Source organism: Rhinolophus hipposideros, assembly GCF_964194185.1.
Source record: "Rhinolophus hipposideros genome assembly, chromosome: 2".
NCBI classification, from domain to species: domain Eukaryota; kingdom Metazoa; phylum Chordata; class Mammalia; order Chiroptera; family Rhinolophidae; genus Rhinolophus; species Rhinolophus hipposideros.
The window spans coordinates 15,251,573-15,278,088 of record NC_138048.1 but is presented as its reverse complement, the minus strand read 5'-3'; the positions used below and the strand labels follow the sequence as shown (position 1 = coordinate 15,278,088).

The 26,516-nt window shown below is 34.7% G+C and overlaps 1 protein-coding gene across 8 annotated transcripts in view; it reads left to right on the top strand.

Annotated features, from left to right (window-relative positions):
* The window catches only part of ROBO1 (roundabout guidance receptor 1), a 1,124,592-nt gene extending 1,107,906 nt beyond the window's left edge, over positions 1-16,686 (top strand). For all 8 annotated transcript variants that reach the window (XM_081074401.1, XM_081074396.1, XM_081074400.1 and 5 more), the window contains 4 exons: positions 2,652-2,804; positions 9,858-10,166; positions 13,198-13,394; positions 15,007-16,686. In XM_081074401.1, the coding sequence (XP_080930527.1) occupies positions 2,652-2,804; positions 9,858-10,166; positions 13,198-13,394; positions 15,007-15,021 (674 nt within the window). In that variant the 3' untranslated portion in view covers positions 15,022-16,686. The remainder of the gene's footprint in view (positions 1-2,651; positions 2,805-9,857; positions 10,167-13,197; positions 13,395-15,006) is intronic.
* Positions 16,687-26,516: the final 9,830 nt, after the last annotated feature.

Genomic DNA, 26,516 nt, shown 5'->3' with positions numbered 1-26,516 from the left:
GATGTATGTACGTACATAATTCCTTCAGGTGTACACACAGTCATTTAAATGAGGTTTGTTATGTGTTTTCTTTAAGATGTAAAACATCATCAAAATAAAATTTATTATGGTAGTTCTCTTAGCCCATTTAATTAGAAATTCTCTCAGAGAAATAGATTAATATCAAGTGAGGACACTCAGCCATTGGAGACTGGGCTATTTCTCTTTCATCCCCATTCTCTTCATGCCCTCTCAATTAGAATATCAATTTTATTGGGAAAATATAAAGATGTTTGTAATATACATATATTTCAAAGCATAAATATGTTCAATACTTAAAGTAAACATTGTTCATCTAATAATCCAGAGAGCAAGTTAATCTAAACGATTATATATATTTTCTATTTTGTCTTTTCATTGCCAGTAGCCTGTTTTTAATTACCATAAATCCATTCTTATGTTTCAACCCATTTTTGCTTATCTCCTACTCCCAACCCTGTTTAGAAAGTAAATAGTATGAGAAAGAAAATAATTTAAATTTAAATCATACATTTATCACATTTTCATTTCTGTAGAATGGAATATATACTTTCATATACATGTTATTTGTGTATTTCTGGTAGCCAAGAAATAGAAAGAATAAAATAATATGGTCAGCAAGAAAGATATACTTCTGAGAAAGAAAAGACTATCACAAAAAATCAATAATTGCTTTTTTGTTGTTTTATTTTTTCCTTAGTATAATAACTAGCACATTGATAGTTTTTCATGTTCTCTTCAGATCCTGCATCGGTCATTATTTTTTATCAGCGTAGAATGTATTAAAAGAAAATTTAACTCATATCAAAGTTATTTCTATATGTTATTTATCAAAAATGTGTTACCGGAAAAAATGCCTGATATCTCTCAACTTATTATTATAGAATGTATATTTATTTCAGCCAGGCCTATATTTTATTATATTCAACTAAATCCCCCCACCCAGCAGCTGCTGAATGTACTTTTAACAAAATAAGTATGCAAACCTACCTATCTTTCCTAATAAATAACATCTAACTTTATATATAGCTTTTGTTTATCCTTATTTTTTAATCTTCTGTAAAAAAAAAAAAAGTGTAATTAAGCATTTCAAACTACTGCTTTCAGATTGCATTAGGGTGTGTTTCAGTTCATTAAATCAACGAGACATGGAAATAACATGAAAATTCATCTGTAAACGACCCTATGCCTCTGGGTCTATGAGTAGTAGATGCCCTTATACCATAGAATGAATAATGGGTTCAGTCTCAGCCCTAATTCTCTCCTTTCATGGATATGTAACTTTCATTGTAATAGTCTCCATCATAACTAAAGAGAGTTTGGTTTAATATTTTATTGTATTGTAATTTAGTAGCACTTCGGGTTTTAGTTTGGCGCATAATTATAATGAACTAAACATGCATTGGCCTTTGCCTATTAAAATATTCTTTTCAGGAAAGGGTGTTGCTTATCATATGACTTGAAGTTAATATGAATGAATAATCCTATCACAATGCTTCTCACTTGGCTGCATTAATGTCTATTAGTTAATATGCTTCAGTTAGCATCTTTAAATGTGTTGACTTCCGTGTATGTGGATTCTCTTGTTTGTAGCCAAAAGACATGTTGTCTAGGTCTGTTTGAAGTTTCTTGTGGAACGACAGAAAGTTCTGGATTTGAGTCTCTGAAATTTCTAGAAACCAAAAGAGTGAAGGTCATGTATAGGACCACCTGAGAACACTGAAATTCACCTTATCTGATTAGAAAATTTAGTTGTCACTGGTACCTGCGAATACAGTTCCTCCAAAACCAAATACAGGCATACTTTTGTGCTTTGCTTTATTGAGATTCACAGATGTTGCGTTTTTTACAAATTGAACGCAAGGCCCTCCACCAGCAAAAAGATTACGACTCCCATTATTGTGATATTTGCTTTATTGTGCTGGTGTGGAACCAAACTGGCTATATCTCTGAGGTATGTATGCCTGTAATCAAAAAACACCTCTGCCATCATCAAAAAACAGAAGTTTCTGGAGGTGTCACTTTAAGTATACAGAACCAGAAAAATTTCTATATTGCGATAGAAAAGTGGTGTAAATAATTTTTGGCATACCTAAATTTGTAAGCTAGCTTAATTTCAGGCCACCTTAAGAGAAAATACTTGAGCATGTATTAAGATATTAGGAATATGCCTTCAAAGAATAACATAAACATATATTTAATAAAAATAGAAGATGTAATTAGTACTGTTCATTCTTAAAACATGAATTTCTTAAGGGCTGGCTATTCCTCTTGAGAAAGCGACATTGAATATATTATGCAAAAATGTACTTATCATTTTTGTTTAACAATAACTTTAGTAAAGTTAGTTGCAAAAATAGTTGGAATGTTTTTCTTTAATAGCTATCATAAACTTTCACAGGATGAAATATTGCGGTTAAAAAAAAGAGAGAGAGCGTGAAAATGCTTCTAGAGTATTTTTCCCCACTGGATAGCTCAAGCAAAGTGACAAAAATCTTACTCTTTGCTAGTCTTGTTTACGTAAACTTTTTTTTTTTAAATCAGGGATGTTTCTAGTTTTCATGTTTATTTTTATTATTACTATTATAACTAAAATTTGGTGATGAATTTGGCTCTGATTTCTGCCCCCTCAGGCCGCCGACACTTTCATGCATCCCAGTGCCCTCGACCTACAAGTCCTGTTTCTACAGACAGCAACATGAGTGCTGCTGTAATACAGAAGGCCAGACCGGCCAAGAAACAAAAACACCAGCCAGGACATCTGCGCAGAGAAGCCTACACAGATGGTAAGTCCATTGCAATGACGAAAACATCTATGAATCTCGCCCGTTTACCCTGGCTCTCCCTGACTAGTGAATGTGTCCACTGACATTAGAAATTACATTAAACTTTCATTAACAGTAAGTCTCCTGTTACTTATAGGATTGATCGACTTCCATATCTTGCCGGGCATCTCTAGTCCTTGCAGTTTTCTAATAAGTTGGTGATTTAAGAAACTAAAACAATGCATACTTTTAATATTTTTAAAAGATTATTGTATAATTTCAAACAGATAGACGTTATTGTAGCTAAAGTAATGGCCTGGGATCAACCTTCCTCAGATTTACTGATAAATCTTCCAGTGGCGTCGTTTTTTTTTTTCCCCTGTGGAATTTTGCATTCAAATAGAAGACAGTAAACTCGTATGAATGTTAATTCTAACTATAGTGACGTTACAAACGGTTATTGTGTGCACCAAAAGGCAAATCCAATCATCTCTCTTCATGCCTTCACATACAGTACTGACTCTCACTGAAGAGGTAAGGCTTGTATTCTCAAGGGAGCCCAGGAGAATAATGCAAACATTGTGGTGTTCTCTAAAGAAAGTCTTTAATGAAAGTGCCTCACGTGGCCTACCGTTTATTAAACCACCACCTTCTCATTTTATAAAACAACCCCAAGGCTTTGTGGGAAATTCATGTAAGATAAATTCTTTCAGACTCACCCATCTTGTCAACTTGGCTAAATTTGCTAAAGGGGCAGGGGAAGAAGGGTGTCCCAGCAGCATTCCCTATCTCCTGGTCCTCTCCAACTGCAATCTGATTAGGACTTTAATTACCAGTCAGCAATTTTTCAAAAAGGGCATCATTTGCCATTATCATATGAAAGCCTAATATTATAGATCCTTATCCAAGGTTACAAGCAGGGTTTTCTGAGGCACTTCTCCCTATGATTCCTGCCACTTGACAGAAAAATTTAATACAAAGCTCACAGCGTGATGAGCACAGGTAATTTTGCCACGAGTGGCTGTCCATGCTATTATCTATCCTTTATTCAGAGTATTTTCTCTCCCTAGCATCTATCTGACATTAGACTGCATTAAATACTGGCATGACACAGAGCACCTGGGCCTCCTGGCTTCTGCCCAGGACTCTTTTGTCAGTGAAACTGAGCTGTCAGAATATTATCTGATTTTGAAGGGTTATTACAGTGACTTTGTGCATGCTTGCCTCTGTAAAGGGACAAACCTAGGTGTAAATCCCCAAATTCTATCGGCAGTTTTACATTTATGGGACCCCTGTAATGGCAGTTTACAATTTTTATAGCTGTTCTATTAGTTTTATTATCTAGAGGAGAGGTGCTCCTAACTGAAAATCTGGTTAAACAGCAAACCTCGATGTAAACACATCAAGGTTGAATACATAAGGGAGAAAATCTGGCCTAAAGCTTTGTGTAGCTCTTTCTGCCTTTTATTTATACTTGTTTTGAGAGGCTTCTGGCATTGAGTGATGCTTTTTAAAAATGCTTTAAATAATGTAAACATGCCAAGTTACAGAACATAGCATCATAGTTATAAATTACACTATGCTTGAAAATTGTGATCTATATTTATTTTCCCGCATTCTGCAATATTTATTTCAGTGTGTTTAATAATTAAATGTCAATTCTAACTAATCCCTGAATAATAACTATTAAGCTGAATGAAGTACCCACATTTTTTTTGTTTATTTCAAAAATAACAAACATATTTCAATAACATATTGAAATATTTGTAAAGCCAAAAAGTCAATTTGAAATATTTTTGTATTTCTAATTGTACATTTCATAAAAGTGATTATGCAAATGTATCATAATATATGCTATAATGTAGAAGTGAATATTTATTATTTTCAAAATGACAAAGTGGAGATATGACTAAAGCTCTATTTTTTTTAATTTTAGCTTTCACTTTCAGCATTTCGATAACCAATTATTTTTTAGTTATGTTTATTGTCCTGGTAAATCCTGAATTTAACTCTGTGTGCTTTCTGACCTGGTTAAGAAAAATAAATAAATAGCAAAACTATCTGTTATTTTATACATATCACATAATGCATATTGATTAAAGTCATGTAAATGCAGGTGCTTCTTAATGCACCAAATAAAATAAATGCACATACTATGACATTGAAACAAAAGTAATTTTCTTAGAAATTATTTTCTCAAATTACTACAGTGTATTTTTTCAAAAAACATTCACAGACCATTTCATGAAGAAACTTAGTGGCAGACACAGTTTGTACAATTATTTAAAAAGAGAGAGAGGAGGGGGAAAGCCTTTAAAGAGCTGCCTATTGTTATAACGTGAATTAAACATATTAGTAAGATAGGTAGGTTGTTTTTTTGTGTTTGTTTGTTTGTTTGGTTTCTGTTTTTTAACTTTTTGCTTTTTAATGATTAAAAGTTATTAACTATGATGGATGGGTTTGATTATTGTCAATAGACTTCTGATGCGAACTATTTTCAGAATTTATCAGTCTTGAGTTTGTGGCATCTTTATTTTGAAATCTTTGTTTTCATTATAAATTTCCTTTGCAGAATTTTTATAAACTATATAGAGAATGATAGAGTGGCTATATCTGAGCTATTAAAGAGTAATTTTGATGGTTCATGTCAGTCAGCTCTGCATTAGTTTTCTAGAGCTGCCATAACTCAGTACCATAAAACTAGTTTGGCTTACACAGCAGAAATTGGTGTCCTCAGAGCTCTGGAGGCTAAAAGTTCAAAATCAAGGTGTTGGCGGGGTGGGTTTCTTCTGAGGCCTCTCTCCTTAGACTGGAGATGGCCATCTTCTCCCTGTGTCTTTACTTTGTCTTTCCTCAATGTATGTATGTGTTCTAATCTCTTTTGATAAAGAAACTGGTCAGGGTGGATTAGGGCCTACCCTAAGGACCTTATTCTACCTTCATTACCTCTTTAAAGACTTTAAATCCAAATACATCCTGAGGTACCAGGAGTTGGGATTTCAACATATGAATTTTGCGGGGGCACGTTTAGCCCATAACAGCCCTCCAACCCCTGATGGATGGCACTGTGACCACACCTTGCTCCACAGGTAAACACCAGTGAGTGCCCCATGCTATGGTCACAGTGGCAGATAGACTCTAACTATTTCATATTTGCCACTTACAAGTTTAAATCAGATGAAGGGTAGAATTAAAATATATGAATATTTATCAGTCAGCATCTTATTGAGTTAAAGCCAAGCATAAGTGCATTTCTAGGACCTTCTAATAGATTCTTCCCACCCCCTCTTTTAAACCCTTTCCCGAGGCATTTGCATACTTGATTTAAAAATCCAAATCTACATTATTTCTCTAGCCCTACTTTTCATAAATTATAAATTCACCACCCTCTTTGGAATGATGTTATTTTGACTTCATTTGTCATTAATTACAAGGTCTTGGAACTGTAAGCAGTTCAGTAAATAGAGTGCTGGATCTCTGTAGTGAAGTAATGCCAGCAGAATTGTCTGTATGTGCATGTTCCTACGTGTTACTTTATATGTGTTATTCTGGTATTTCAGAAGTGTTGTATTAAAACAGTGTGATTATGTAAAGAGTCTATACATGTATATAGCAGGTCCACAATCCCATTTGTTAAGTCCAATTTGAGCTATTAGAGGTATGAATTGGGTTAAAGTACTGTTTATTGCTATGTGAATTACAGAATTGTTTATACTATGATAATCCCTGGTTTGACTCAGCGCTCGTTTTATAATACTTGAAAATCATTTATTTGGTCATTTATTTCTTTAAAAAAAATCAAACCTACCAGCATTTTCCTTCTAATTGTCAATTAGAGACACTAGCAATTATATACAGGAAGTCAGATCTCTTAAAATTATCATTGGGTTCTTTTCTCCTTTTCTACCTGTGTTATAGATAACACCTATCTAGAAAGCATCTTGTAATAGATTTTGTTTCAAGAGTCCTATGTTCCCAAGACTTTGTATGATATTATGATAGCAGTAATCATCAGTGTTGGTATCTTTTAATCCCAGACATTTTATGATTTGATAATAGTGGCAGTCATCAGTTTCCTGGTAATCTCTATTTGCAATCCAGTTTAAGTTCATAGAAAGCAGATAATGCAGAAATGAGCCTGCAGTCACCTACTTCTTCTGCTTCCTGATATGATCTGAATTACACGTTTCTCCTCCTCCATTGCCAGGCACAGGCTTAGTGTGAACTTTTACAACTCTTTGGTCTTGGCTTTCTTGGCTGTAAGCCATTCAGTACAGTCTGTCTTCTAATGCTCTCTTTTTGGTTATTTTTTATAATCAAGTAGCAGATGAGGTGGTTTTCATAATAATACATGTTTTGCTTTTTGTGTGTGTATGTGTTGTTTTTTTTGTGTGTGTGTGTGTGTGTGTGTGTTTAATCCATTAAAGTAGTAAAGAAGGAAAATCAGGCACTAATGACAATGGCGATCTATGTTGTAAGACTAAAACACTTTTGATTTTGTAGAATCTGGAGAAAATTAGTGGTGTTGGCTATACTTTGGACACCATTTTAGATAAAGTGATGACGCTATTTTATATGAAAGTAGAATATAATTAACCTTGAAAGCTAACAACAAAAAAATTCAAGTAAAAGTTTTACCACTTTTAATAATGGAGTCCTGAATAAAACAGCCGATAATAAGATGGTACCTCAAGTTTTCTGCTTTCAAAGATCAATACAGTGAATTTGAATTCCTTAGTTGTAGCCATATAATGTCAAGAGAAAATTAGGTGCCAAAAAAAAAAAATTATACCTACTTAATGGACCAAAAAAAGGATTAATTCATTTAAAAATATATAAGAATGAGAAATACTAGGTTAAAACTGAAGCTTCCTGGAGCTCTTAATTTGCTATTATAAAGAATTTTCAAGACACAGTTTAATATTCAAGAGCTTATCATATGGGTATATGTAAATGATAGTAGATCATTGTCAATAATAGTAAAATATCTAGAAACAACCTAAATACTTTTCTGTAAATTATTTATTTAGTCTGACTGACTAAATAAATAATATATTCATAAAACAGCATTACCCAAACTTTTCAAAAAAAAGAGTTAGAGCTGTGTGTACATATAGAGAAATGCATACAACTACACAATTGGGGGGAGGGAGTTCAATTCCATTTACGCTAATAAGAAAGGAAGGCTGTATATTTGTGCATGGTACCTTTTATCAGTGGGCAGATGGGTACAATCCCAGATGTGGCCATTTTACACAGTCCCTAATATGAATGATGGTCCCTGGAGTTATTTGACTTGGCAGCCCTGCTTTATGTAAATAAATAGTTTCTAGAATGATCTATAAAACACTATTCAAACTGATTATCCCAGCAAATCAATATCGAGGATTTGAAATGGAGGTGGGGAGCGATGAGGGGTCATATTTTCAAGTCATTCCAGACTTGAATATTTTACCTCTAAATTGTGTATTTTTTGTTTAAAATCTTAAGATTAATTTTATAATACTAACCATTTAATAGAAGTTTTATAAATGTTTTCGTTGATTTACTCTGTCGCATAGACTTTACTCTCTAAATGTGAAAACATTACCATTTCTAAAGTCATGACTGAAAATAAGAAAAGTAACTATGCTGATAATTCCCAAATCTCTGTATTTTGGACCACTCTTGAAATTCCGATTTTGTGTACAACAAATTGTTGGACATCTCTATCTGAATACTTCAAAGGCTTCTCCTAGTCATTTTTCTAAATTTGAACTTAGAGTATTCCTTACAAACCATCTCTTTTTCATCCCTGTGTTCTTTATCTTCAATGATGTTTTTTTCATCCACATAGGCAACTATGGCAAAAATCCTAAAAGTAATCTTAGATTCTTTCCTTTTCCTCCCTTATTATAGTCTGTTGATCATTAAATAATATTGATTTTTCTTCCTTAATCTCTTTCAAAGATATCTCTTCTCCATCTGAACAGCCACCAATACAGTTCTATCCCCTATCATTATTTACACGAGCTATTACAACAACCTCTTGGCCTACTGGATTTAAGTGTTTCTTTTAATCCATCCTTCATATTACAGCTAGAAAAACCTAAAACTGGAGTCTATTGATATTCTTCTACTAACTTTACAACTGTCATAAGGATATACATTTCTGCTCCCTAGAGTGTACATAGGAGTCATTTTCCCCTCATAGGAGTTATTTTAAAAGATAGCACCATTTAAAATAAATTTTCTAGATAGCAAATATTATACTTACTTTTATACTTAAGTATATTTCTGTATATTTATAAGAAATTGAATTATATATAGCATTCTACTTTATGTAATATATTAATGCATAACTATAAAGAAAGATAGATGATAGATGATAGATAGATAGATAGATAGATAGATAGATAGATAGATAGATAGATAGATAGATAGGTAGATAGATGAAATTAACCTATATCTATACCAGTGATTATCTGGTTTAAAACCTCTAGTTGCATATATGAAGTGGAGAGGTCCCATCAATGCATGGTAGATTATAAACATGTGATAAAATAAAATAGAATAAAGAACACTGAGCTAGAAAGTAAGAATCTAAGGGCATTAGTCCTGGTTCTGATCAAGTCTAGCTTTAAGGCTGGAAAAATAACTTAAGGTCTATGTGGTTGAGTTTCCTTATCTACAAAATGAGAAAGCATTTAGGCTAGATTAGAGATAGCAAATAGGTATCAATTCAATCAAGTGCCAACCTCCATCAATTTGAAGTGGTTGCTTGAAAGAGTAAGGCTATGCATCTGGGACCAGCAACGTCATGCTGAAATCAATTAGAAAGTTGGTTGGGGGATGGAAAGTCACAGCACTTATGCCCAAATTAACTAACTCAAGACTAGATAATTTGTAAATCCCAGTTCTATGACTCAATATTTCTGTGTTAGATAACAATGAATACGTTAAGATTGTTGGTCTTATTCCTTGGTTGCCTTCAATTGTTCTAGTCACAGATGACTGTGACTCCAATGATAATTCTAGTATATGGTGACGTTATAAATGGCAGACTTTTACAGTATTTTAAATATTTCTTTTTAGATCTTCCACCACCTCCGGTGCCACCACCTGCTATAAAGTCACCCACTGTGCCATCCAAGGCACAGCTGGAGGTACGACCTGTAATGGTGCCAAAACTCCCTTGCATAGAAGCAAGAACAGACAGATCATCAGATAGAAAAGGAGGCAATTACAAGGGGAGAGAAGTATTGGATGGAAGACAAGTTGCTGATATGCGAACAAATCCCAGTGAACCCAGAGAAGCGCAGGAACAGCAAAATGATGGGAAAGGAAGAGGAAACAAGGCAGCAAAACGAGACCTTCCACCAGCAAAGACTCATCTCATCCAAGGTACTGAGTTATTCAAGCTGCATATAAATGCAGATTGAATATATATTTGCAAAGTATGCTGTTAGGTGCTCTGTAGCCATGTCAAAAGTGGTAAAATTTAGAAATGGAAGAGACAGGCATGTATGTACCCAAATAATTTTTATACAGTTAATTCTAATACATAATATTATACAAGACTTCCTTGGAGAGAGGCACTTGAGTTGTGTGTTAAAGGAAAGCATGGTTTCAACAGGTTAAACAAGGAAAAGAGAATAGCAGGTAAAGGATATAAGCAGAGAAAAAACATGAAAGTGTGAAAATGAATGTTTGGTGAATACTTATTTCCCATTTGGCTAGCAAATAGGATGCTTGGGGCCAGGGACACATGATAAAATTAGAAAAGTGTTTGGATCAGATTAGGAAGGCATGGAATACTATTCTAAAGAGTTTAAGATTTATGATATAAGCAGTGGTGAGCCAGCAAGTAAATTTGTAGAAGAAATGACAAAATCAGATTTGTGTTTTAGAAAAATAATGGGCAACACTCTATAGTTAAGGAAGAGACTAGAATCAGATAGATGAAAGAATCAGAACATGGCAAAATAATCTAGGTATAACGTATGAAAGCACTGAATTAAAATGGTTGTGCAAATAAAGAAAACAGCCTACACAGATATTTCAGAGATAGACCCAATAGGAGTTGGTGACTGATAGAATGTAAAAAATAAAATGAAATAATGTAGTTAAAAAAAAAAAAAAGATATATGTGTGTGTGTGTTCAAATGTTAATTAGATGGCTCTGTATGACTGGAACATAATTGTGTTATGGGAGTCTCGATTCTTCTTGCCGACACAGTGAAGAATCAAGTCAGCAAGCTGATTAATATGCAAGCAGCGTTTATTGGTGATACATTCTCAGGGAAGAGAATGGGTCCAGCCAAGGAGAGGAGAGAAAGAGAGAGAGGGAGAGGGAGAGGGAGAGGGGAGGGAGAGGAAGAGGGAGAGGGCAAGGGCCAGGGAGAGGGAGAAAGAGAAAGAAATTGTGGGTGAGAAAACTGGTACAAAAAAAGGGCGAGAGTACTCTTGTCTCAAGGACTTATAGTTTGCTGAGTCCGATAAGCAAGTTACATATCGATTTGGAGGGAAAAGATGGTGTATGCTCTTTCACAGGAGGGTGTGACCTCCTAAGATGGGTGGAGATCTGTTGACTCAGATCCTTATCTTGCTCCAAAACACCTCTTGTCATCTGTTGTTGTAAAAACAGGTAAGTGGCTGGGAGGCAGTTAATCCAAGCTAGTTATGAGCTTTTTCTGTGGGTACTGTGGGCCCCCTCCCATCTTTTCTCCTTCTCCTACACTTTCTAACTTCTACCTAAAAATTGTGTTAATCGATGTAGACCAAACAGGGAAAATTACAGGTATCTTAGGGGAAATAATTTCAGTTTTGAATGAATTAGGTGCTGAATTAGAATACGTTGATAGTGGTTTCCAGATTAAGGGCATTGAGAATTCCAGAGATATAAGGACTGAAACATGGTGAGCATTATATCAAATTCAGCAGTGCATTTTCTGTTTCATTGTGATAATATGGGCATGAATAGATTTCATTGGGGTACAGAGTGAATGGGAGTTGCATCTACTACTAACTAATGAGTCCAAATTACTTATCAAGAAGCTTGGCCGAGCAGTGAGGAGAGAAATAAGGTATTGATTCATGTAGACAATAAGCTTACGGGAAAGATTTTAGCAAGAAAGAGATTGTTTTCATATTGTGGTTTGTGAAAACTGAAGTCAGGGACACATGGTACAAGATAAAACTAGAAAGGTGCTTGGACCAGATTGGGAAGGCCGAGCATAGTATTCTAAAGAGTTTGGGGTTTATGATATAAAGAGTGGTGCACCAGCAAATCATTTTGAGGGAGACATGACAAAACCAGATTTGTGTTTTAGAAAAATACAGAGAAAATGGTTGACAAAACAGGCACAGAAGACGAAGTTTACAGGAGACCAGGTGCTATGGGGCTCAAGTGCGGGAGGAGTGGTCCTCGTGGACCAAAACCTCAGCGGTCAGATGAATGCATCAGGAGTGAGAGCGCTGATGAATAGAATGGAAGGAGATAGGTGCATCCAGGAGAACTGCATAGGCTGTCTAAGTAGATGGCTTGTCCTTTCCAGAAGAGAATGGGCACAAAGGTGTGGGAGCAGTGATTTAGAGCTGGTGTTAGGGAGCTAGAGCCAAGCCTTCTTCCTTCCACTGGAGAGCTAAGTTCCATGGAAACCACATTTCCTTCAGACCCTGTGGATAATAGAGGAAACAGTTGGGGGAAGAAGACAAAACTGAATATAGAAAAGTTGTTTTCGTATGTGTTTGGTGTCCCCAGGATAGAGTGGACAGGCTTTGGAGAAAGCAGCCTGGAGATAAAAATTCAGGAGGCAGCAGTTAACTGGAGTGGCTTGCTTTTTGAAGCTGGCAACAGAGGCAGGCTTCTGAGATTCAGGGTTGGACTATGTAACTATGATATTGAAATGGAGGTTGACCTCTTGGTATCTGGGAAGTGAGCTGGAGCTTGGCTCTGTTTTGGTCGTTCTAGGAGACTGGGTTTTGTTTCTGTCAATGCCTTACAACCTTCATAGTTTACACAGAGATTTCACTATCTCCTCTGTTTTCATATCAACACCAAGATCTCCTCTGGGTGTGGATACTATTATCACTTTTTCAGAAAACTGAAAAAAGTAAAGTTTAAAACAATCAGAGATCACATAGTGAAGGATAGAAATGAAAGCCAAGTTTACCTCTTTTAATGATCCCACGTGAGTTTAAGGTGGATAAGAGCTTATGAGAGGAATCCCAACCACTAATAGGAAAAAACAAGGCTTGTTATTTTCATTTTCAAAAGACAGCACTGCCATACTCATCATTGCTATAAAACGTCCTCATTTATTCCTGAAAAAGACTGAGGTGTCCCCATTCAGAATTATAGATATGAGTGATACGTTATACAATAAAAATGTATAATGGTGTTCATATGCACTTGTTGTATTTCATTACACAGAGGATATTCTACCTTACTGCAGACCTACTTTTCCGACATCCAATAATCCCAGAGATCCTAGCTCTTCAAGCTCAATGTCATCAAGAGGATCAGGAAGCAGACAAAGAGAACAAGCAAATGTAGGTCGAAGAAATATTGCAGAAATGCAAGTTCTTGGAGCATATGAAAGAGGAGAAGATAATAATGAAGAATTAGAGGTATCTATATGTTTTTTTTCAAGTTTCTCAACATTAGGCTAGTTTTTGTATAGGCCTCGAAGTTAGGAACATGCATCAGTCTGCAGAAATATTTGTTTTATCTAAACTCCTAATGTCAGTGATGCCAGAAACTGTAATTCTGAAAATAGGGTGATTTTCTTGAAATACGTTCCAAAGTTTTAAATGGTAGTGCTAGTTTCTTTTTAGATCTAGGGTTCATATTCATCTGCAGATATTCAGATACAAAATTTGTATGGCAAACATGTTGTTAGGAAATAAGAACTATCCAACTAAATAATTGTGATTCATGGAACTGCAGTAGGTTATAAAACCCAGTAAGGCGACAGTTATTTCATGTGAGTGAGGCTGTTCTGCCTGTGTTATCTGCCACCTTAGTGATCACGGGGCTTCATCTGGCTGATTTGGCCAACTATGTTCCCTCTTCGATCTTCTGAAAATGGGAACTTGATCCTAGACACTGACCTTCTGAGACGAAGGTGAATGTTTCTTGAATCAAAAATATACTCCTTTGTTGGAATTATGGTTAGGGATATCAGATAGAGTTGGCAATAAATTATATAATATTTAAAATCAACTGCCCATTTTTAAGATTGAGTTTTTTCCATTTCACAAGAAAACAAGTTGAGTACATTTTTTTTTTTTAATAAATATAGTTAACCCTTCAATAACGCTGGAATTAGGGCTTTGATTGCCATGCAGTCAAAAATCCACGAATAACTTTAAATCCCCAAAAACGTAACTACTATTAGCCTGTTGACTGGAAGGAATACTGTTGACTGGAAGCCTTAACAATTATATAGACACATATTTTATATGTTATATGTATTATATATTGTATTCTTACAGTAAAGCTAAAGCGAAGAAAACGTTGTTAAGAAATTCATAAGGAAGGGAAGATACATTTATAGTAGTTATTGAAAAAAATCTGTAGATCCATGCAGTTCATACACGTGTTGTGCAAGTGTCAACTGTATATTTAATCACAAGTAAATTTCGTGATAGAAGGTGAAAAATTATAAGTAATTATTTCTGATGAAATTTTCTATACTGCCCAGTGTATTTGGATTTTGAGGTTTGGAATAAGAAGATTTTCCCGCTGCAAAGACTGGTACAGAGTTTGTTTTTCAAGGATTTTTGTTTTGTGTGTGTTCTTTTTTGTTTTTGTGTTTGCTTCTTTGTTGTTTTTTTAAGGGTTTGTTTTTTTTTTTTGATAGAAGAACCCTTGTGGGGGATGAATATAGATGAGTATATAAATGACTCTACTACCTAAAAACCAATAAAAATGGACTTGTCACGATGAGTTGGGACTAGGAGAACTAGAGAACTTGGCTTACTACTTCTTCTTTTTCCCTTGTACCACACCGCCCAACATGGAGACCCTTTAGAACACAGTTCGGTGCTTCTTAGAGAACAATTGGATTTGCTATCAAAACCAACTAATGACAAATGAATTACTTGCCACGAGCACTTTCCAATGCATGCCAGTGAATGAATGAAGAAACACAAACATAAGACTAAAAACACATAAGTAAATATAAGACAATAATCCAAGATTTCTTTTCAAATTTAACAAGAACGTTATCTCTTACAGGAAACTGAAAGCTGAAGACAACCAGAGAGGCTCGTGAGATCTAATGTGAAAATTGTCACTCAAGATGCCTCATGTCTGATGACACATGACGCCAGATAAAAAGTTCAGTGCAATCAGAGTGTACAAATTGTCGTTTTTATTCCTCTTATTGGAATACCATTTTTTAAAATTGTATTGAGGTTTTATTGTTGTTGTTTGATCCCTATCCCTATGAAGAACCCTCCCTATTCCCCTCACTCTCGGGACAAACCAATACACCTTACTTCCAGCAAGGGAAGTATTTGACTTCTTGCTTCAGTCATCAGCCAGCAGCAGAGAACTGAACAGTTCTTTTGCATTTTGCCTGTGAGATATGGCACCGCACTGCTTATATACCAAGCCGATATATAGCAAAATATTGATCAAAGACACAAAGTTGATGAATCAACCTCATGCCAAGGGCTCTTAAGATATAATCTTTCTATAACCAACTGCTAATGCAAATTCAAACACACTTCATTTTAACATGATTTTAAAGTCAGTTTTTCATACCACCCTCTGCTGGGAGAAAAATAAAACTATACCAAATGCAGAACAACCACAATCCATTTAAGTGGGGTAGAAACATTGTAAATATATACTCTTTGCAACCCCTGGTGGTACTTTATTTTATCTTCATTTCAATCACTGAAGTATATTCTTATTGGAAATGTTCTTTTGGATAAGTAGGCATAAGCCAGCTGGATCTCTGGTTGTCTAGTCGTCATAAGTAAGCCTAGCAAAAACCTTGTTCTATTTTTCAATCCAAAAGCAATTAAAAATGCGTATTACAAACAAATGGATGTTTTTAATGACCAATTCCTTTGAATGAGGACATCCCAATCTTAACTGGCCTAAACTTCTTCTGGTAGTGTCAGTTCAACTTTCGGAAGTGCCACTTAAGGAAGTTTGATTTTTGTTTTTGTAATGCACTGTTTTTAATCTTTTTTTTTTTTTTTTGGTTTTAAAAGCACAATCACTAAACTTTATTTGTAAACCATTGTAACTATTAACCTGTTTTGTCTTATTGAAAAAAAATGTTGAGAAACATTTTTAACCTGTTTTGTTAATGCTCTATGTTTGTATTTGGAATATTTGAATGATGACAGATGGTGAAGTAACGTGCATACTTTATTGCGGGCCATTAACCCAATGGTTCTCACTTTTCTTGGACTTAAAGTAAAAGAGGTTTAAGTTTGTTTTGGTCAATGTTGAAACTTACAATATTTCCTTAAAAGCTCAAATAGAGGCATTACTTGCTTTGAATTGCCAAATGATGCCCTCTGACTGTAGATTTTTATGATCCTGTTTTGTTGTTATATAAATTCAATTGACTTTATAATTGGTGCTATTTGAAGAAAAAAAATGTACATTTATTCCTACACAGGTATCAGACCTGATCCCGCTGGAAAACAAAGCCAAACAAAACTGAACCACAAAAAAAGCTGGTGTTCACCAAAAACTAAATGTGTTCACTTAGATAATTTGAAAGTTACATAGAAGGGATGTGCAGTACTAAGGGAACAATCCATGTGATTAATGTTATCATTATGTTCATGTAAGAAGCCTCTTATTTTTAGCCATAATTTTGCATACTGAAAATCCAATAATCAGAAAAGTAATTTTGTCACATTATTTATTAAAAATGTTCTCAAATACATCATTCTTTCTTGTGTTTATTTCTTTGTTTTTTCATTGTGTGATAAAATTTATTCCATTTAATCACAAGTCGTGCTGTTTTAACATTTCACCACTATATTATCAGATGAGTAAACATTCTGTTTTATAAACAACCAGATATTACTAGTAAGGGACAAATGCTCATCTTACTCCACTAAAATTAAAGATGTAAGATGAATCAAAACCTGAAAGTTAGTCATTTGATCAGAGAGGAAGTTTAATATTAAGGGTGTACTAAACTATATGTGTATATCTGAATTTCAGTTAACCTATTTCTGAAATAATTAGAATTCAACTACAATAAATCTGATTGATACAATTCAGGCCACTTATGTTCTGTCAACAAGAAAATTAATATAAATCCAAAATAAGTATCAGTAAGTGTCTGCTTTCTTGTTACAAATTTGTATGACATTTTAATAATGCAATACCTATCACATACCGGGTTGGACATTATTGTTCATTAGAGTCAGCATATTAAACTTTGGATGCATGAAATGGGCATCAGATCTTGAAGTTCTAAGAGCAATAAAATGTAATAACATATTTTTCCTATGACATATGCATTGCTATATTTTGTGTTGATCACAATTTGAAAATCTGGGAATTTTTTGGAAAAAATGATATAATGTGTAATTTAATTTTACAAAAATTAAGTAATCAGCAGCATCTACTTTAACAGGTCCATCAGTAAAGAAGTCGGTTTCCAAGTTATTTCAAGGAAAAAATTGGTGAGACATGTTTAATGGCCTAATTTTTCCCTTTCCCTCGGTAAGTTGAATATAAATGTTAATCTTTCTCTATTTATAATATGTGATATGCATGAAAATCATGCATATCAGAGGGCCTGGATTTGAGTCCCAGTTTTGCCATGAGCTGTGTTTCCTTGGACATGTTACTTAACCTCTAAGTCTCAGGTATTTCACCTGTAAATTCAATAATACCTACCTCATGGAGCTATTGTCATGATTTAGTGTATTAATATATGTGACATGGCCTCTGTTAACCCTCCAAACAATACAAGATATTGTATTTATGGAATGAAATCATTGCACACATATTGTGCTCACTTTTCACACATAGTTTGTTTCCAAAAATTTGCAAAAAGTTTAAATAGAAGTCAGAATAAGTGTGGTACAAGGATGGGGGTAGTTCTGTTTCTGGTGAGTAAAATTCACTAGGCATACCTAATCGTGGAATAAATTATTGGTGTTTTTTTGTTTGTTTGTTTGTTTTTTTACTTTTGAATTCTTGAGGGCTACACAATGGGTGGTGTTACGGCATTTTCAGCGCATTTTACCATTTAGGTGAGCAAGCTTATCATTTGAGGTCTCAGTAACTGGCCTTATTGTCTATTTGGGGCTACTGTTCTGCCTCCTAAATGAAAATACCATCCTAGTTCCAGGTCAACTCAATCATATCTGACTTTCTGGGTCATTTCTGATATATAATCTGTATTTTCTCCTCCTTTCTCTCTACAAGGTGCTATATAAATTTCAGAAGCTGTAATGTGTAGAAAGTGTGGGGGAGTAGAGGGGTGGTCAGATTGTGGGGCTTTTGTCATTAGTGCTGTTAACCAAGTTTCTAATGGTCTCCGTCTGTCAGAATATTTACTCTGCATTCTCCTCTTCCTAATTACAATGCCCCTTATTATCCATAGACCCTCTCTGGATGTTTCTGAAGTCTTCAATATAGCCCTTGGATGTAAGGAGTGGGAATGAGAGTTCTGTATGCTCTTCTGGGTAATGCTAGGGTTCTGGAGACTTGAGTGTGGGGACCTCACAGGTTGTCAGTATGTCTCCTAAACTGCTTTGGGCTGTGTGGGGGAAGGGATGGGCTACTTGTACAGTTTAGAAGAAACAATGCTTGATTCCCAGTGCAGACCTGCTGTGCTTGAATCTTGACTCCTCAAATTATTAGCTGTATAACCATGGGAAAATTACTTGATGAATCTGTGGCTTAATTACAAAATGGCAGTACATTGGGACTCAGTTGATGTATGTAAAATAGAGAGTAAGTGTTTAATATTTATTGGGCAGTACGTCCTGCCTCTCTGGTGTTAAAATGGAAATGGTGCTTTAATTTCAGATTCCCCAAGCCTTACTTGACAAGAAGGTGAGAGGATACAAGATTCAGAAACTTCAGTGACACATGTTCCCTAACCTTTTAATTCTCTATTCCAGTGAGATGGAGAGGGAGGAAAAAAAGAGGGAGAGAAAAGGAAGGAGAGAGAGAGGGATGGTAGAAGGGAGGGAGAGAAACTACTATGCATATTTCTTGTATGACAGTCTTGAGTTTGCAAGACCTTACCCTGTTTCCCCGAAAATAAGACCTAGCTGGACAATCAGTTCTAATGCATCTTTTGGAGCAGAAATAAGACCCGGTCTTATTTTACTATAATACAAGACCGGGTATAATCTAATCTAATCTAATCTAATCTAATCTAATATAATATAATATAATATAATATAATATAATATAATATAATATAATATAATATAATATAATATATAATACCAGGTCTTATATGAATTTTTGCTCCAAAAGATGCATTAGAGCTGACTGTTAGGCTAGGTCTTATTTTCAGGGACACATGGTAGCTCTTGCAACTGAGCCTTCTTTCCGCTACAGATTTCAAAAATCTGTTTTGAATCCCAAAAGAAGTGGTGAATTGCTTTTCTGTGGTAACCATCGCTTTGCATTTCTCTGATAACCATCTGAGGGTAGTATATATACTAGAAAACCCCTCTCAGCTTTGCCTTAATTGGGGTGGGATAGCAGCAAATAACTTAGGTGCAATGTCTGTTAATATTTCAAAATATGCTCTTGTTACAGAATGATATGATTAAAGAAAACATTGAAAGTAGAGGTTAATCTTTAAAAATAGTAGTATCTTTTCTCAAAGTTTAGTTTTCTCTGTTTATTTCAAGAGAATTTAGCAGAGAGATTTAAATGTTGACAAAATGGGTGTGGCAACAAACCAAACTGAATATTGAACATGGGAATAAAGATCTCTTTAGTATTAAAAAGTTTTAGGGAAGTTTTCTCTAGAGAAATATGGACATTGAATTTTTTTTTTCCCCATAAAGTGTCTCCCAACCAAGACTTGCAACCAAAGGTTTTAAGAACCTGTTTTTGGATCCCTAAACTTAGTTTCTATTTTGGTACTGATGCTCAAGTTTGTTTGTTTGTTTTCATATATGAACATACTTCACCTGCAAAGTCCAGCGTCCTCTCCTTAGGGCCACATTTTGTCTGCAACACACCAAGAGAGTGCCATCTCTACCCCAAACATTATTTTCATCAGCATTTTCATTTTTGTTCTCTCATTTTTATAAAATGACAAAACATGAAATATTCAAATAATACTACAGAGACAGATACCAACACTGGCAAAACTGAACTGTTTGCTTACCACCTATGTTTCTGCTGTAAAAATCTGAATTTAGTGGCTTAAAGACATTTCTAGCCCTTGAGCCATCTCTTGTACTCCAGCCTTCTCCTATCTCTTTTCAGTGTACTTTTGCTTCTAATAAACTGCTTTTTCACCACTGTAAAAATAAAGAAGGAAAGAAAGAAATTTCTACACAAAAAATGTAGAATATATGGAAATGAAAAGTAAGAAAACAGATGTCTTGGGCTTAGAAATAAAAAATATACTCACATTAGGAATACAAATACACAAAATCATTTTGAATTAGTAAAATGACTTTCTAATCAAATCCTGAACTGTTTTTAGATATTTCTTTCAAAGGTTGCATGAGAAAACAAATGTTGCTTTATTTTTCAAAAATTAGATCATCCTTTATTACTAGAATCTGCCATTCATAAGAACAAACTAGACTAATTAATTAGTACTTAGAGTGCTATTAAATTAATTTAGAAAGTTAAATTCTTTGTCTTTCTCTTTCCCTTATTCCCTGTTTTGAATGTTAGTGAGAGGGAAGACAACAAACAGGTATTGACCTTAAACAAATAGACAAATATTTCTCCAGCAAAATGTATTTATCCAAGAAAAAGAGTTGCAGTTTGGGATATGCCTTCTAATAGTGAACCACATAAAAGTCCAGAGAACAAAGGAAAGAAATGTTCTTTTATAGAGAAAAGGGGAGGTTCAGAGGGGCTGTTGTAAACAAACAGTCCATTGGAGGAAACTGGGAGTTTGAAGTGTATTGGCTTTTCATTGGCTAAGTTGTAACAGTCTTTCAATGGCTGAGTGGTTGCTGGGCAAGAAGAAAATCTTGCTGGAGTAAAAGAAAAACATCTTCCTGTTTGAGATGGTAAGAATGTCTCTTCCAGTATAGGGTAATTTACAATGAGAGAACTCCCCTACATGTTATCTCAACAATAATTTAAATGAAGTTTCTGTTTATTAATCTTCACACAGGCATTTAAAATATATTTTCAAAGATAGTTGGGCAGAGGCACTAAGCCTGTTTCTCAAAGTGTTGTCCATGGGTCTCTGTCTTCTTGTTAGAAATGTTAATTTCTTGTTTCTGTCATGACCTTGCTGAATCAGAACCCAGTTGGCAAAGCTTAATACTTTGCATTTTGGAAACAATCCCAGGTAATTTTATGTTAAAAAAAAGTTGAAAATTATTACCTAACAAATCAAGTATAAATTTTATTGTAATATATCTGAAACTGGAAAGAATCTTACAGTCAGAAGTGTTTCAAGCACCTTCAGCCAGGCAACAGTCATGATGTAGTTTTCATTGCCTGTTGTTAAAAAACATGTCTCATACAAATGGAGAGTGAGCATGTGCCAACCTTTATTTGTCTCATTAAAAGGAAATCAGCAGAAAAACAGAACATTTGAAGAACAATTGTGGAAGGAACATAAATATGATTACTAAGTTAACTTTCTATATGACAATACAAGCATGACAGTATCTACTGAGCTAGAGAATCATAACACCTATTTTTATCTTAGGTTAAAAAAATCACTATCCTTCAGAGCTACATGAAATCTGCACCTGTATCATTTGCAATTAAACAAAAACATACTTTGATAATTTAAATCCCCCCAAAAGAATCAGATGACGGTCAAACAGTGACTTAGTCTTGGTCTGTGTTTCCCCAGAGACAGAATCTGAGACAAAGACTCGGGTGCAAACTATTTATTTTGGAGGTAATCCCAGGAAGTGGGATGGGAATGGGAATGGGAGGATAAATCACTATAGGTCCTTTAAAGTAGGCACAGGTGTCTCCAGAGGAGACTCTACTGGCTCGTCTATAAAGTATACAGAAGGCCATCCAGGATTCTTCCAAACATGTGCCTGGAACACTGTTAGTTTGCTGCTGGTTCCCGATGGGTTGCAGGTTGTGGATGGTGTAGGAGTGGGGTAGGTGGGGGATTTATCTCCCAAGCACTAGTGAGAAGACCAGTGAAAGTGGAAGACTCTGAGGCATAGCATATGGCAGATGTTTGAGATGGGAAAGTGCCAAGATGAGGTGAGTCTGAGCTCTAAGGAAACTGCCTGCCACGACAGAATCCTTAAAAACAAGTTACATGCAGGATTATTGGGAAATGTTTTAGCCTGGTACCAAACTCAAGTAATCATCAGTTTATCTTTTCCAAATTTAAGGTAAATTTTCTTTCACATTGTGCATATCTGGTATTAGTCATGGGTATTCACATTACTTTCAAATATGTGAAATTCTTACCAATTAGCAGTTGTTATTATGGATATTGAGTTTCATTGCTATTTAACATCTTCTGAAAATATTTACACGATCAATATTGAAATAACACAAAAGCAATAAGTTATAGAAATGGCAGTGAGACATGAATTGGATTTTTAGAATAACTACAGTTGTGCATTTTCTAGTGAAACAATAAGCTTTACAATACCTAAGAAAGGAAAGTATCCACAATAATTAAAGTTGTGCTCTATAATACACAAACACACACACACACACAACAAATGAATGCAGGCAAAATTACCAAATCCCTCATAATAACATGGAAAGTATTTCAAACAAAAGTAAATATGATGTAACCCATTTATGTGTCCCATGAAACTCACTGAGACGTATTTTTTCATAATTGCAATTGGAAGCATTTTCACAGTGCCCCATAAAAAAAAAAAAAAACCTCATAATCAATGCATTCTTACATTTAATGAAATAGTGTAACATTTACCCAAACCCATTGCCTTAAATAAATGAGGCTCAAAATATTTACATAGATTAAGTACTTCTTATTTCATTCAGATCTTTAGTATAATCGCTGACTCCACATATTAAGACAGAAGATAGACGTTGAGGTTTTAGAAATTGTTCCATTTGAGAACAACTGAGCTCTTCAACTTGAAGTAAAGCACAGCTTTTGATGCTTCCTTCTTCAGTGACTTCCATAACCTGCTCAGCTTCAGGGAATAACAAAGTTAACCTGACCAGGTAGGGCTTCTGCCCCCAGCCTGCTCCTTGGGGATCTCCTGCACTTTGGAGTGCCTTCCTTGAAACTTTTTAAATCTTCTGGTGCCTGAGTCTGGCAGGGGTGGGCAGTGCTGTCAGGGCCAAGTGCCAGGACCAGTGTGGGCCCAGGCCCCCTGCTTGTGAGGTCATTACTCAGAAATCTCCAGAAGGAGTTCCAGCATTCAGATGAGGTCCTCCTGACACCCTATAGCTGATGGCCCTCTGGTTCCATGAGGACAACCGATTTAGTGAATTGCTCACACTACCAGTAGCTGGCATTTTTCTTTCGTAAGACTGAGCGAGGTTGTGTTGCAAAAACGGTGCTGATATGACTGATTTGGGGTGACTTAAATTGTTTATACAAATAGGGGTGCTGCAGAATTATTTTTCTTGGCTGCCATAGTAGGGAAACCCTAAACATAGGGAGAAAGCATATTTTAATATCAGCCTAATAAAAACCTGAGTTTTTACATGGAATGACTAATGGTAGACTACCCACGGCTTTCACAATATGGGTGATTGAATACTATGTATGCAATATTTTAGCTACACATTCTGTAAGTTATGTGCAGGTCACCTTTAAAATACCTCTTCATTTTGTGTATAAGAGTGACTGTTTACGTGTGGTTCCTGTGATTTGGGGAAGGGGGAGTGATGGAGTATGTTAAGGTAATGGTTCTAAGTTCTGTTTTCAAATCTACAAGACAGCATTATGCAACATGTCAGTAAGGGCTTGGAAAATAAAAGGCATTTGGAATAGCTATTGTGAGTAATACCATAGGAAGTAAATTATAAATAGTTTATGGGGAAAAAATGAGGCATTTACTGTGTTCTTGCTATGATTTAAACATGTAATCAGATTGAATTTTTGCCAAAATTGGCTTGAAATGGCTAGGCTTAATCCCTTTCGACAGATAAGGAAACCAAGATTCTGAAAGATTAAGAAATTTGCTGAAATATTCAATAGGGAGATATAAAAAGAGTGTAGATATGAATCGAGCTTCAAGCCTAGTGCTTTTTCCAGAAGTTAAAACTACCCCCTTGGGAAGTTTTATACAATCTAGAAACAATACCCAACTTCTTTTTAAAAATTAATTATAACTAAAATGGAAAAAAAAAGTGTCTGTGTTGGGAGTAGGGAGGATGAATGGATGCTAAAAGGGCTGTTGCCACCAAATATTTAAAAGCTCCATTATCTTTAATTAATATATAAATCTTAAAATACTGCTTAGATTTTCAAAGACCATTTTTAAAAATAAAAAAAAATTAAATGATAATTTTCAAAACATAGTAATTGTGATATATATATATAATATATCATGATATATATATATATACATATACAGATATATATATACACACATATGTGTGTGTGTGTGTGTGTGTGTGCATATATATATATCTGTTATATATATATTCCCTTTTTAACTCTCCCAATATTAAAGGACTTTAACAATTTGATTTAAAGGCAATTTAACCTCCCATGAATATATACCTTTGTTTTATCAGAAGAACTTGAGAAGTTATTCAAGGTTATACAACATTGCTTTTTAAGTCAGAATTTTTCATTGCTTTGCCTAACCCAGCTATCCCTTTGCTCCCACTTTTGCCTCTTTATGAAAAAGAGGAATCTTTTGGATTACAAAAAATTTTAACTTTTTTTATCTGTCATTTAAAAATGGGCTAAGACACTTATAGTAAGTAATACCTTACCATTTTGAATGTTTGAATACTTTGGGGAAAAATAAATTAAAAATAACAAATTACTTAGACTAATAATGCACCTATGCATAGGATTAGCATATACTTAGAAGTTAATATATTTTATCTGGATGATTTACTATCAACCATTGTTAATTAAGCCTCACATGTTTTATGTGTGCATAATTAAATAATCATTTTGAATAAACTAGATTTCTTATCCCTCTATATAACATGGTGCCAAAAATATGACTACTGGACTATCTTAAAAAAAATTAGTCAACCTCTACAGGAATCAAAAGAGTTTGATTAAGTTACTTATAAACATTAATTTAGGCTCCCTAACCTGATTTCAGTCTAGGCATTCATTCATTGGTTCAGCAGTCTACTGAGCATCTACTACTGTGTGTGTGATAACAAAGATGAATAAACTCCAGAAGTGCTCACAATGTAATGGGAGGCAGACACACACCCAACAGTGTGAATCATGTAACAGAAGTATTTACACAACTTTTAAGTCAGTTCAGGCTACTATAACAAAAATACCCTGAACTTAGTGGCTTATGAACAACAGAAATTTATTGCTCATAGTCCTAGAGGCTGGAAATTCCAAGAACAAGGTGCCTGCAGATTTGGGATCTAGTGAGAGCCCACATAGAGCTGTCTTTTTGTTGTAGCTTTATATGGCAGAAGAGAAAAGGGAGGTCTCTGAGGTCTTTTTTATGAGGGCACTAACCCCATTCAAAAGGCTCCATCCTTATGACCTAATCACCTTCTAAAGGACACCCTCTTAATACCAATACACTGGTGATTAGGTTTCAACATATAAATTGGGGGTGCACACAAATATTCATAGTGTAGTACAGTCAAGGAACTTGTTGAAACTCGAAAACAGGAAATGAAGAGATGTTTTGTCTGGATTATGAAAGCTGAAAAGGAAGTTATCAATTCATTTACAAAATACAAAGCTTGGGTTTTCTCAAAATTGTGCTTTTAAAAATGAATATTGAATGCATTTTAAAATTAAATAGATTTAGATGAGTCCCAAAGACCAATTCTTAATTATGTTTGAGTAATGTGATCTGGATTATTTGTTTGTTTTTGTCCAGTTTTCATCAATCTCCAACTAAAATAATTTTAGAATCACATACATTTAAAGAATTAACCAGTAAAAATATTAAAGGATTAACTGATTAAAATATTAAGAGGATTTGGGATTAAATTGTTTTCTTTTATATTTAATTTCTCTCTTTCATATTGACAGAGTGTCAATAATGATGCTTCTGAACACAGATTACATACAGAAAGCACATAAACTCCAACTCAGTGTGGCTAAGCAATGAAAAACAATTTATGGCATAGTAACACTGAAAAAGTACAACAAAAGAGCTCTGAGCAGACATGCTTCAATCAGGGCTCCAACCCCATTTGTCTTTGAATCTCTTTGCTCTGTTTTGCTCCACATGTTGCTTTTTTTCTCCAGCTGTTATCAAGATGGCTATAACAGACCAAGCCTCAAGCCACACATGATAATATTTAGATTCCAAGAGACAAAAGCCAGAAAACTCAATACTCTCTAAAATGCATCCCAGTGATACAGCTTGTTAAACATGCTCTCTCTAGGACCAATCCTGTGTCCAGAGATATACAGTGTACTGTTTGGCTTAACCTGGATTCCTTTAGACTTATCG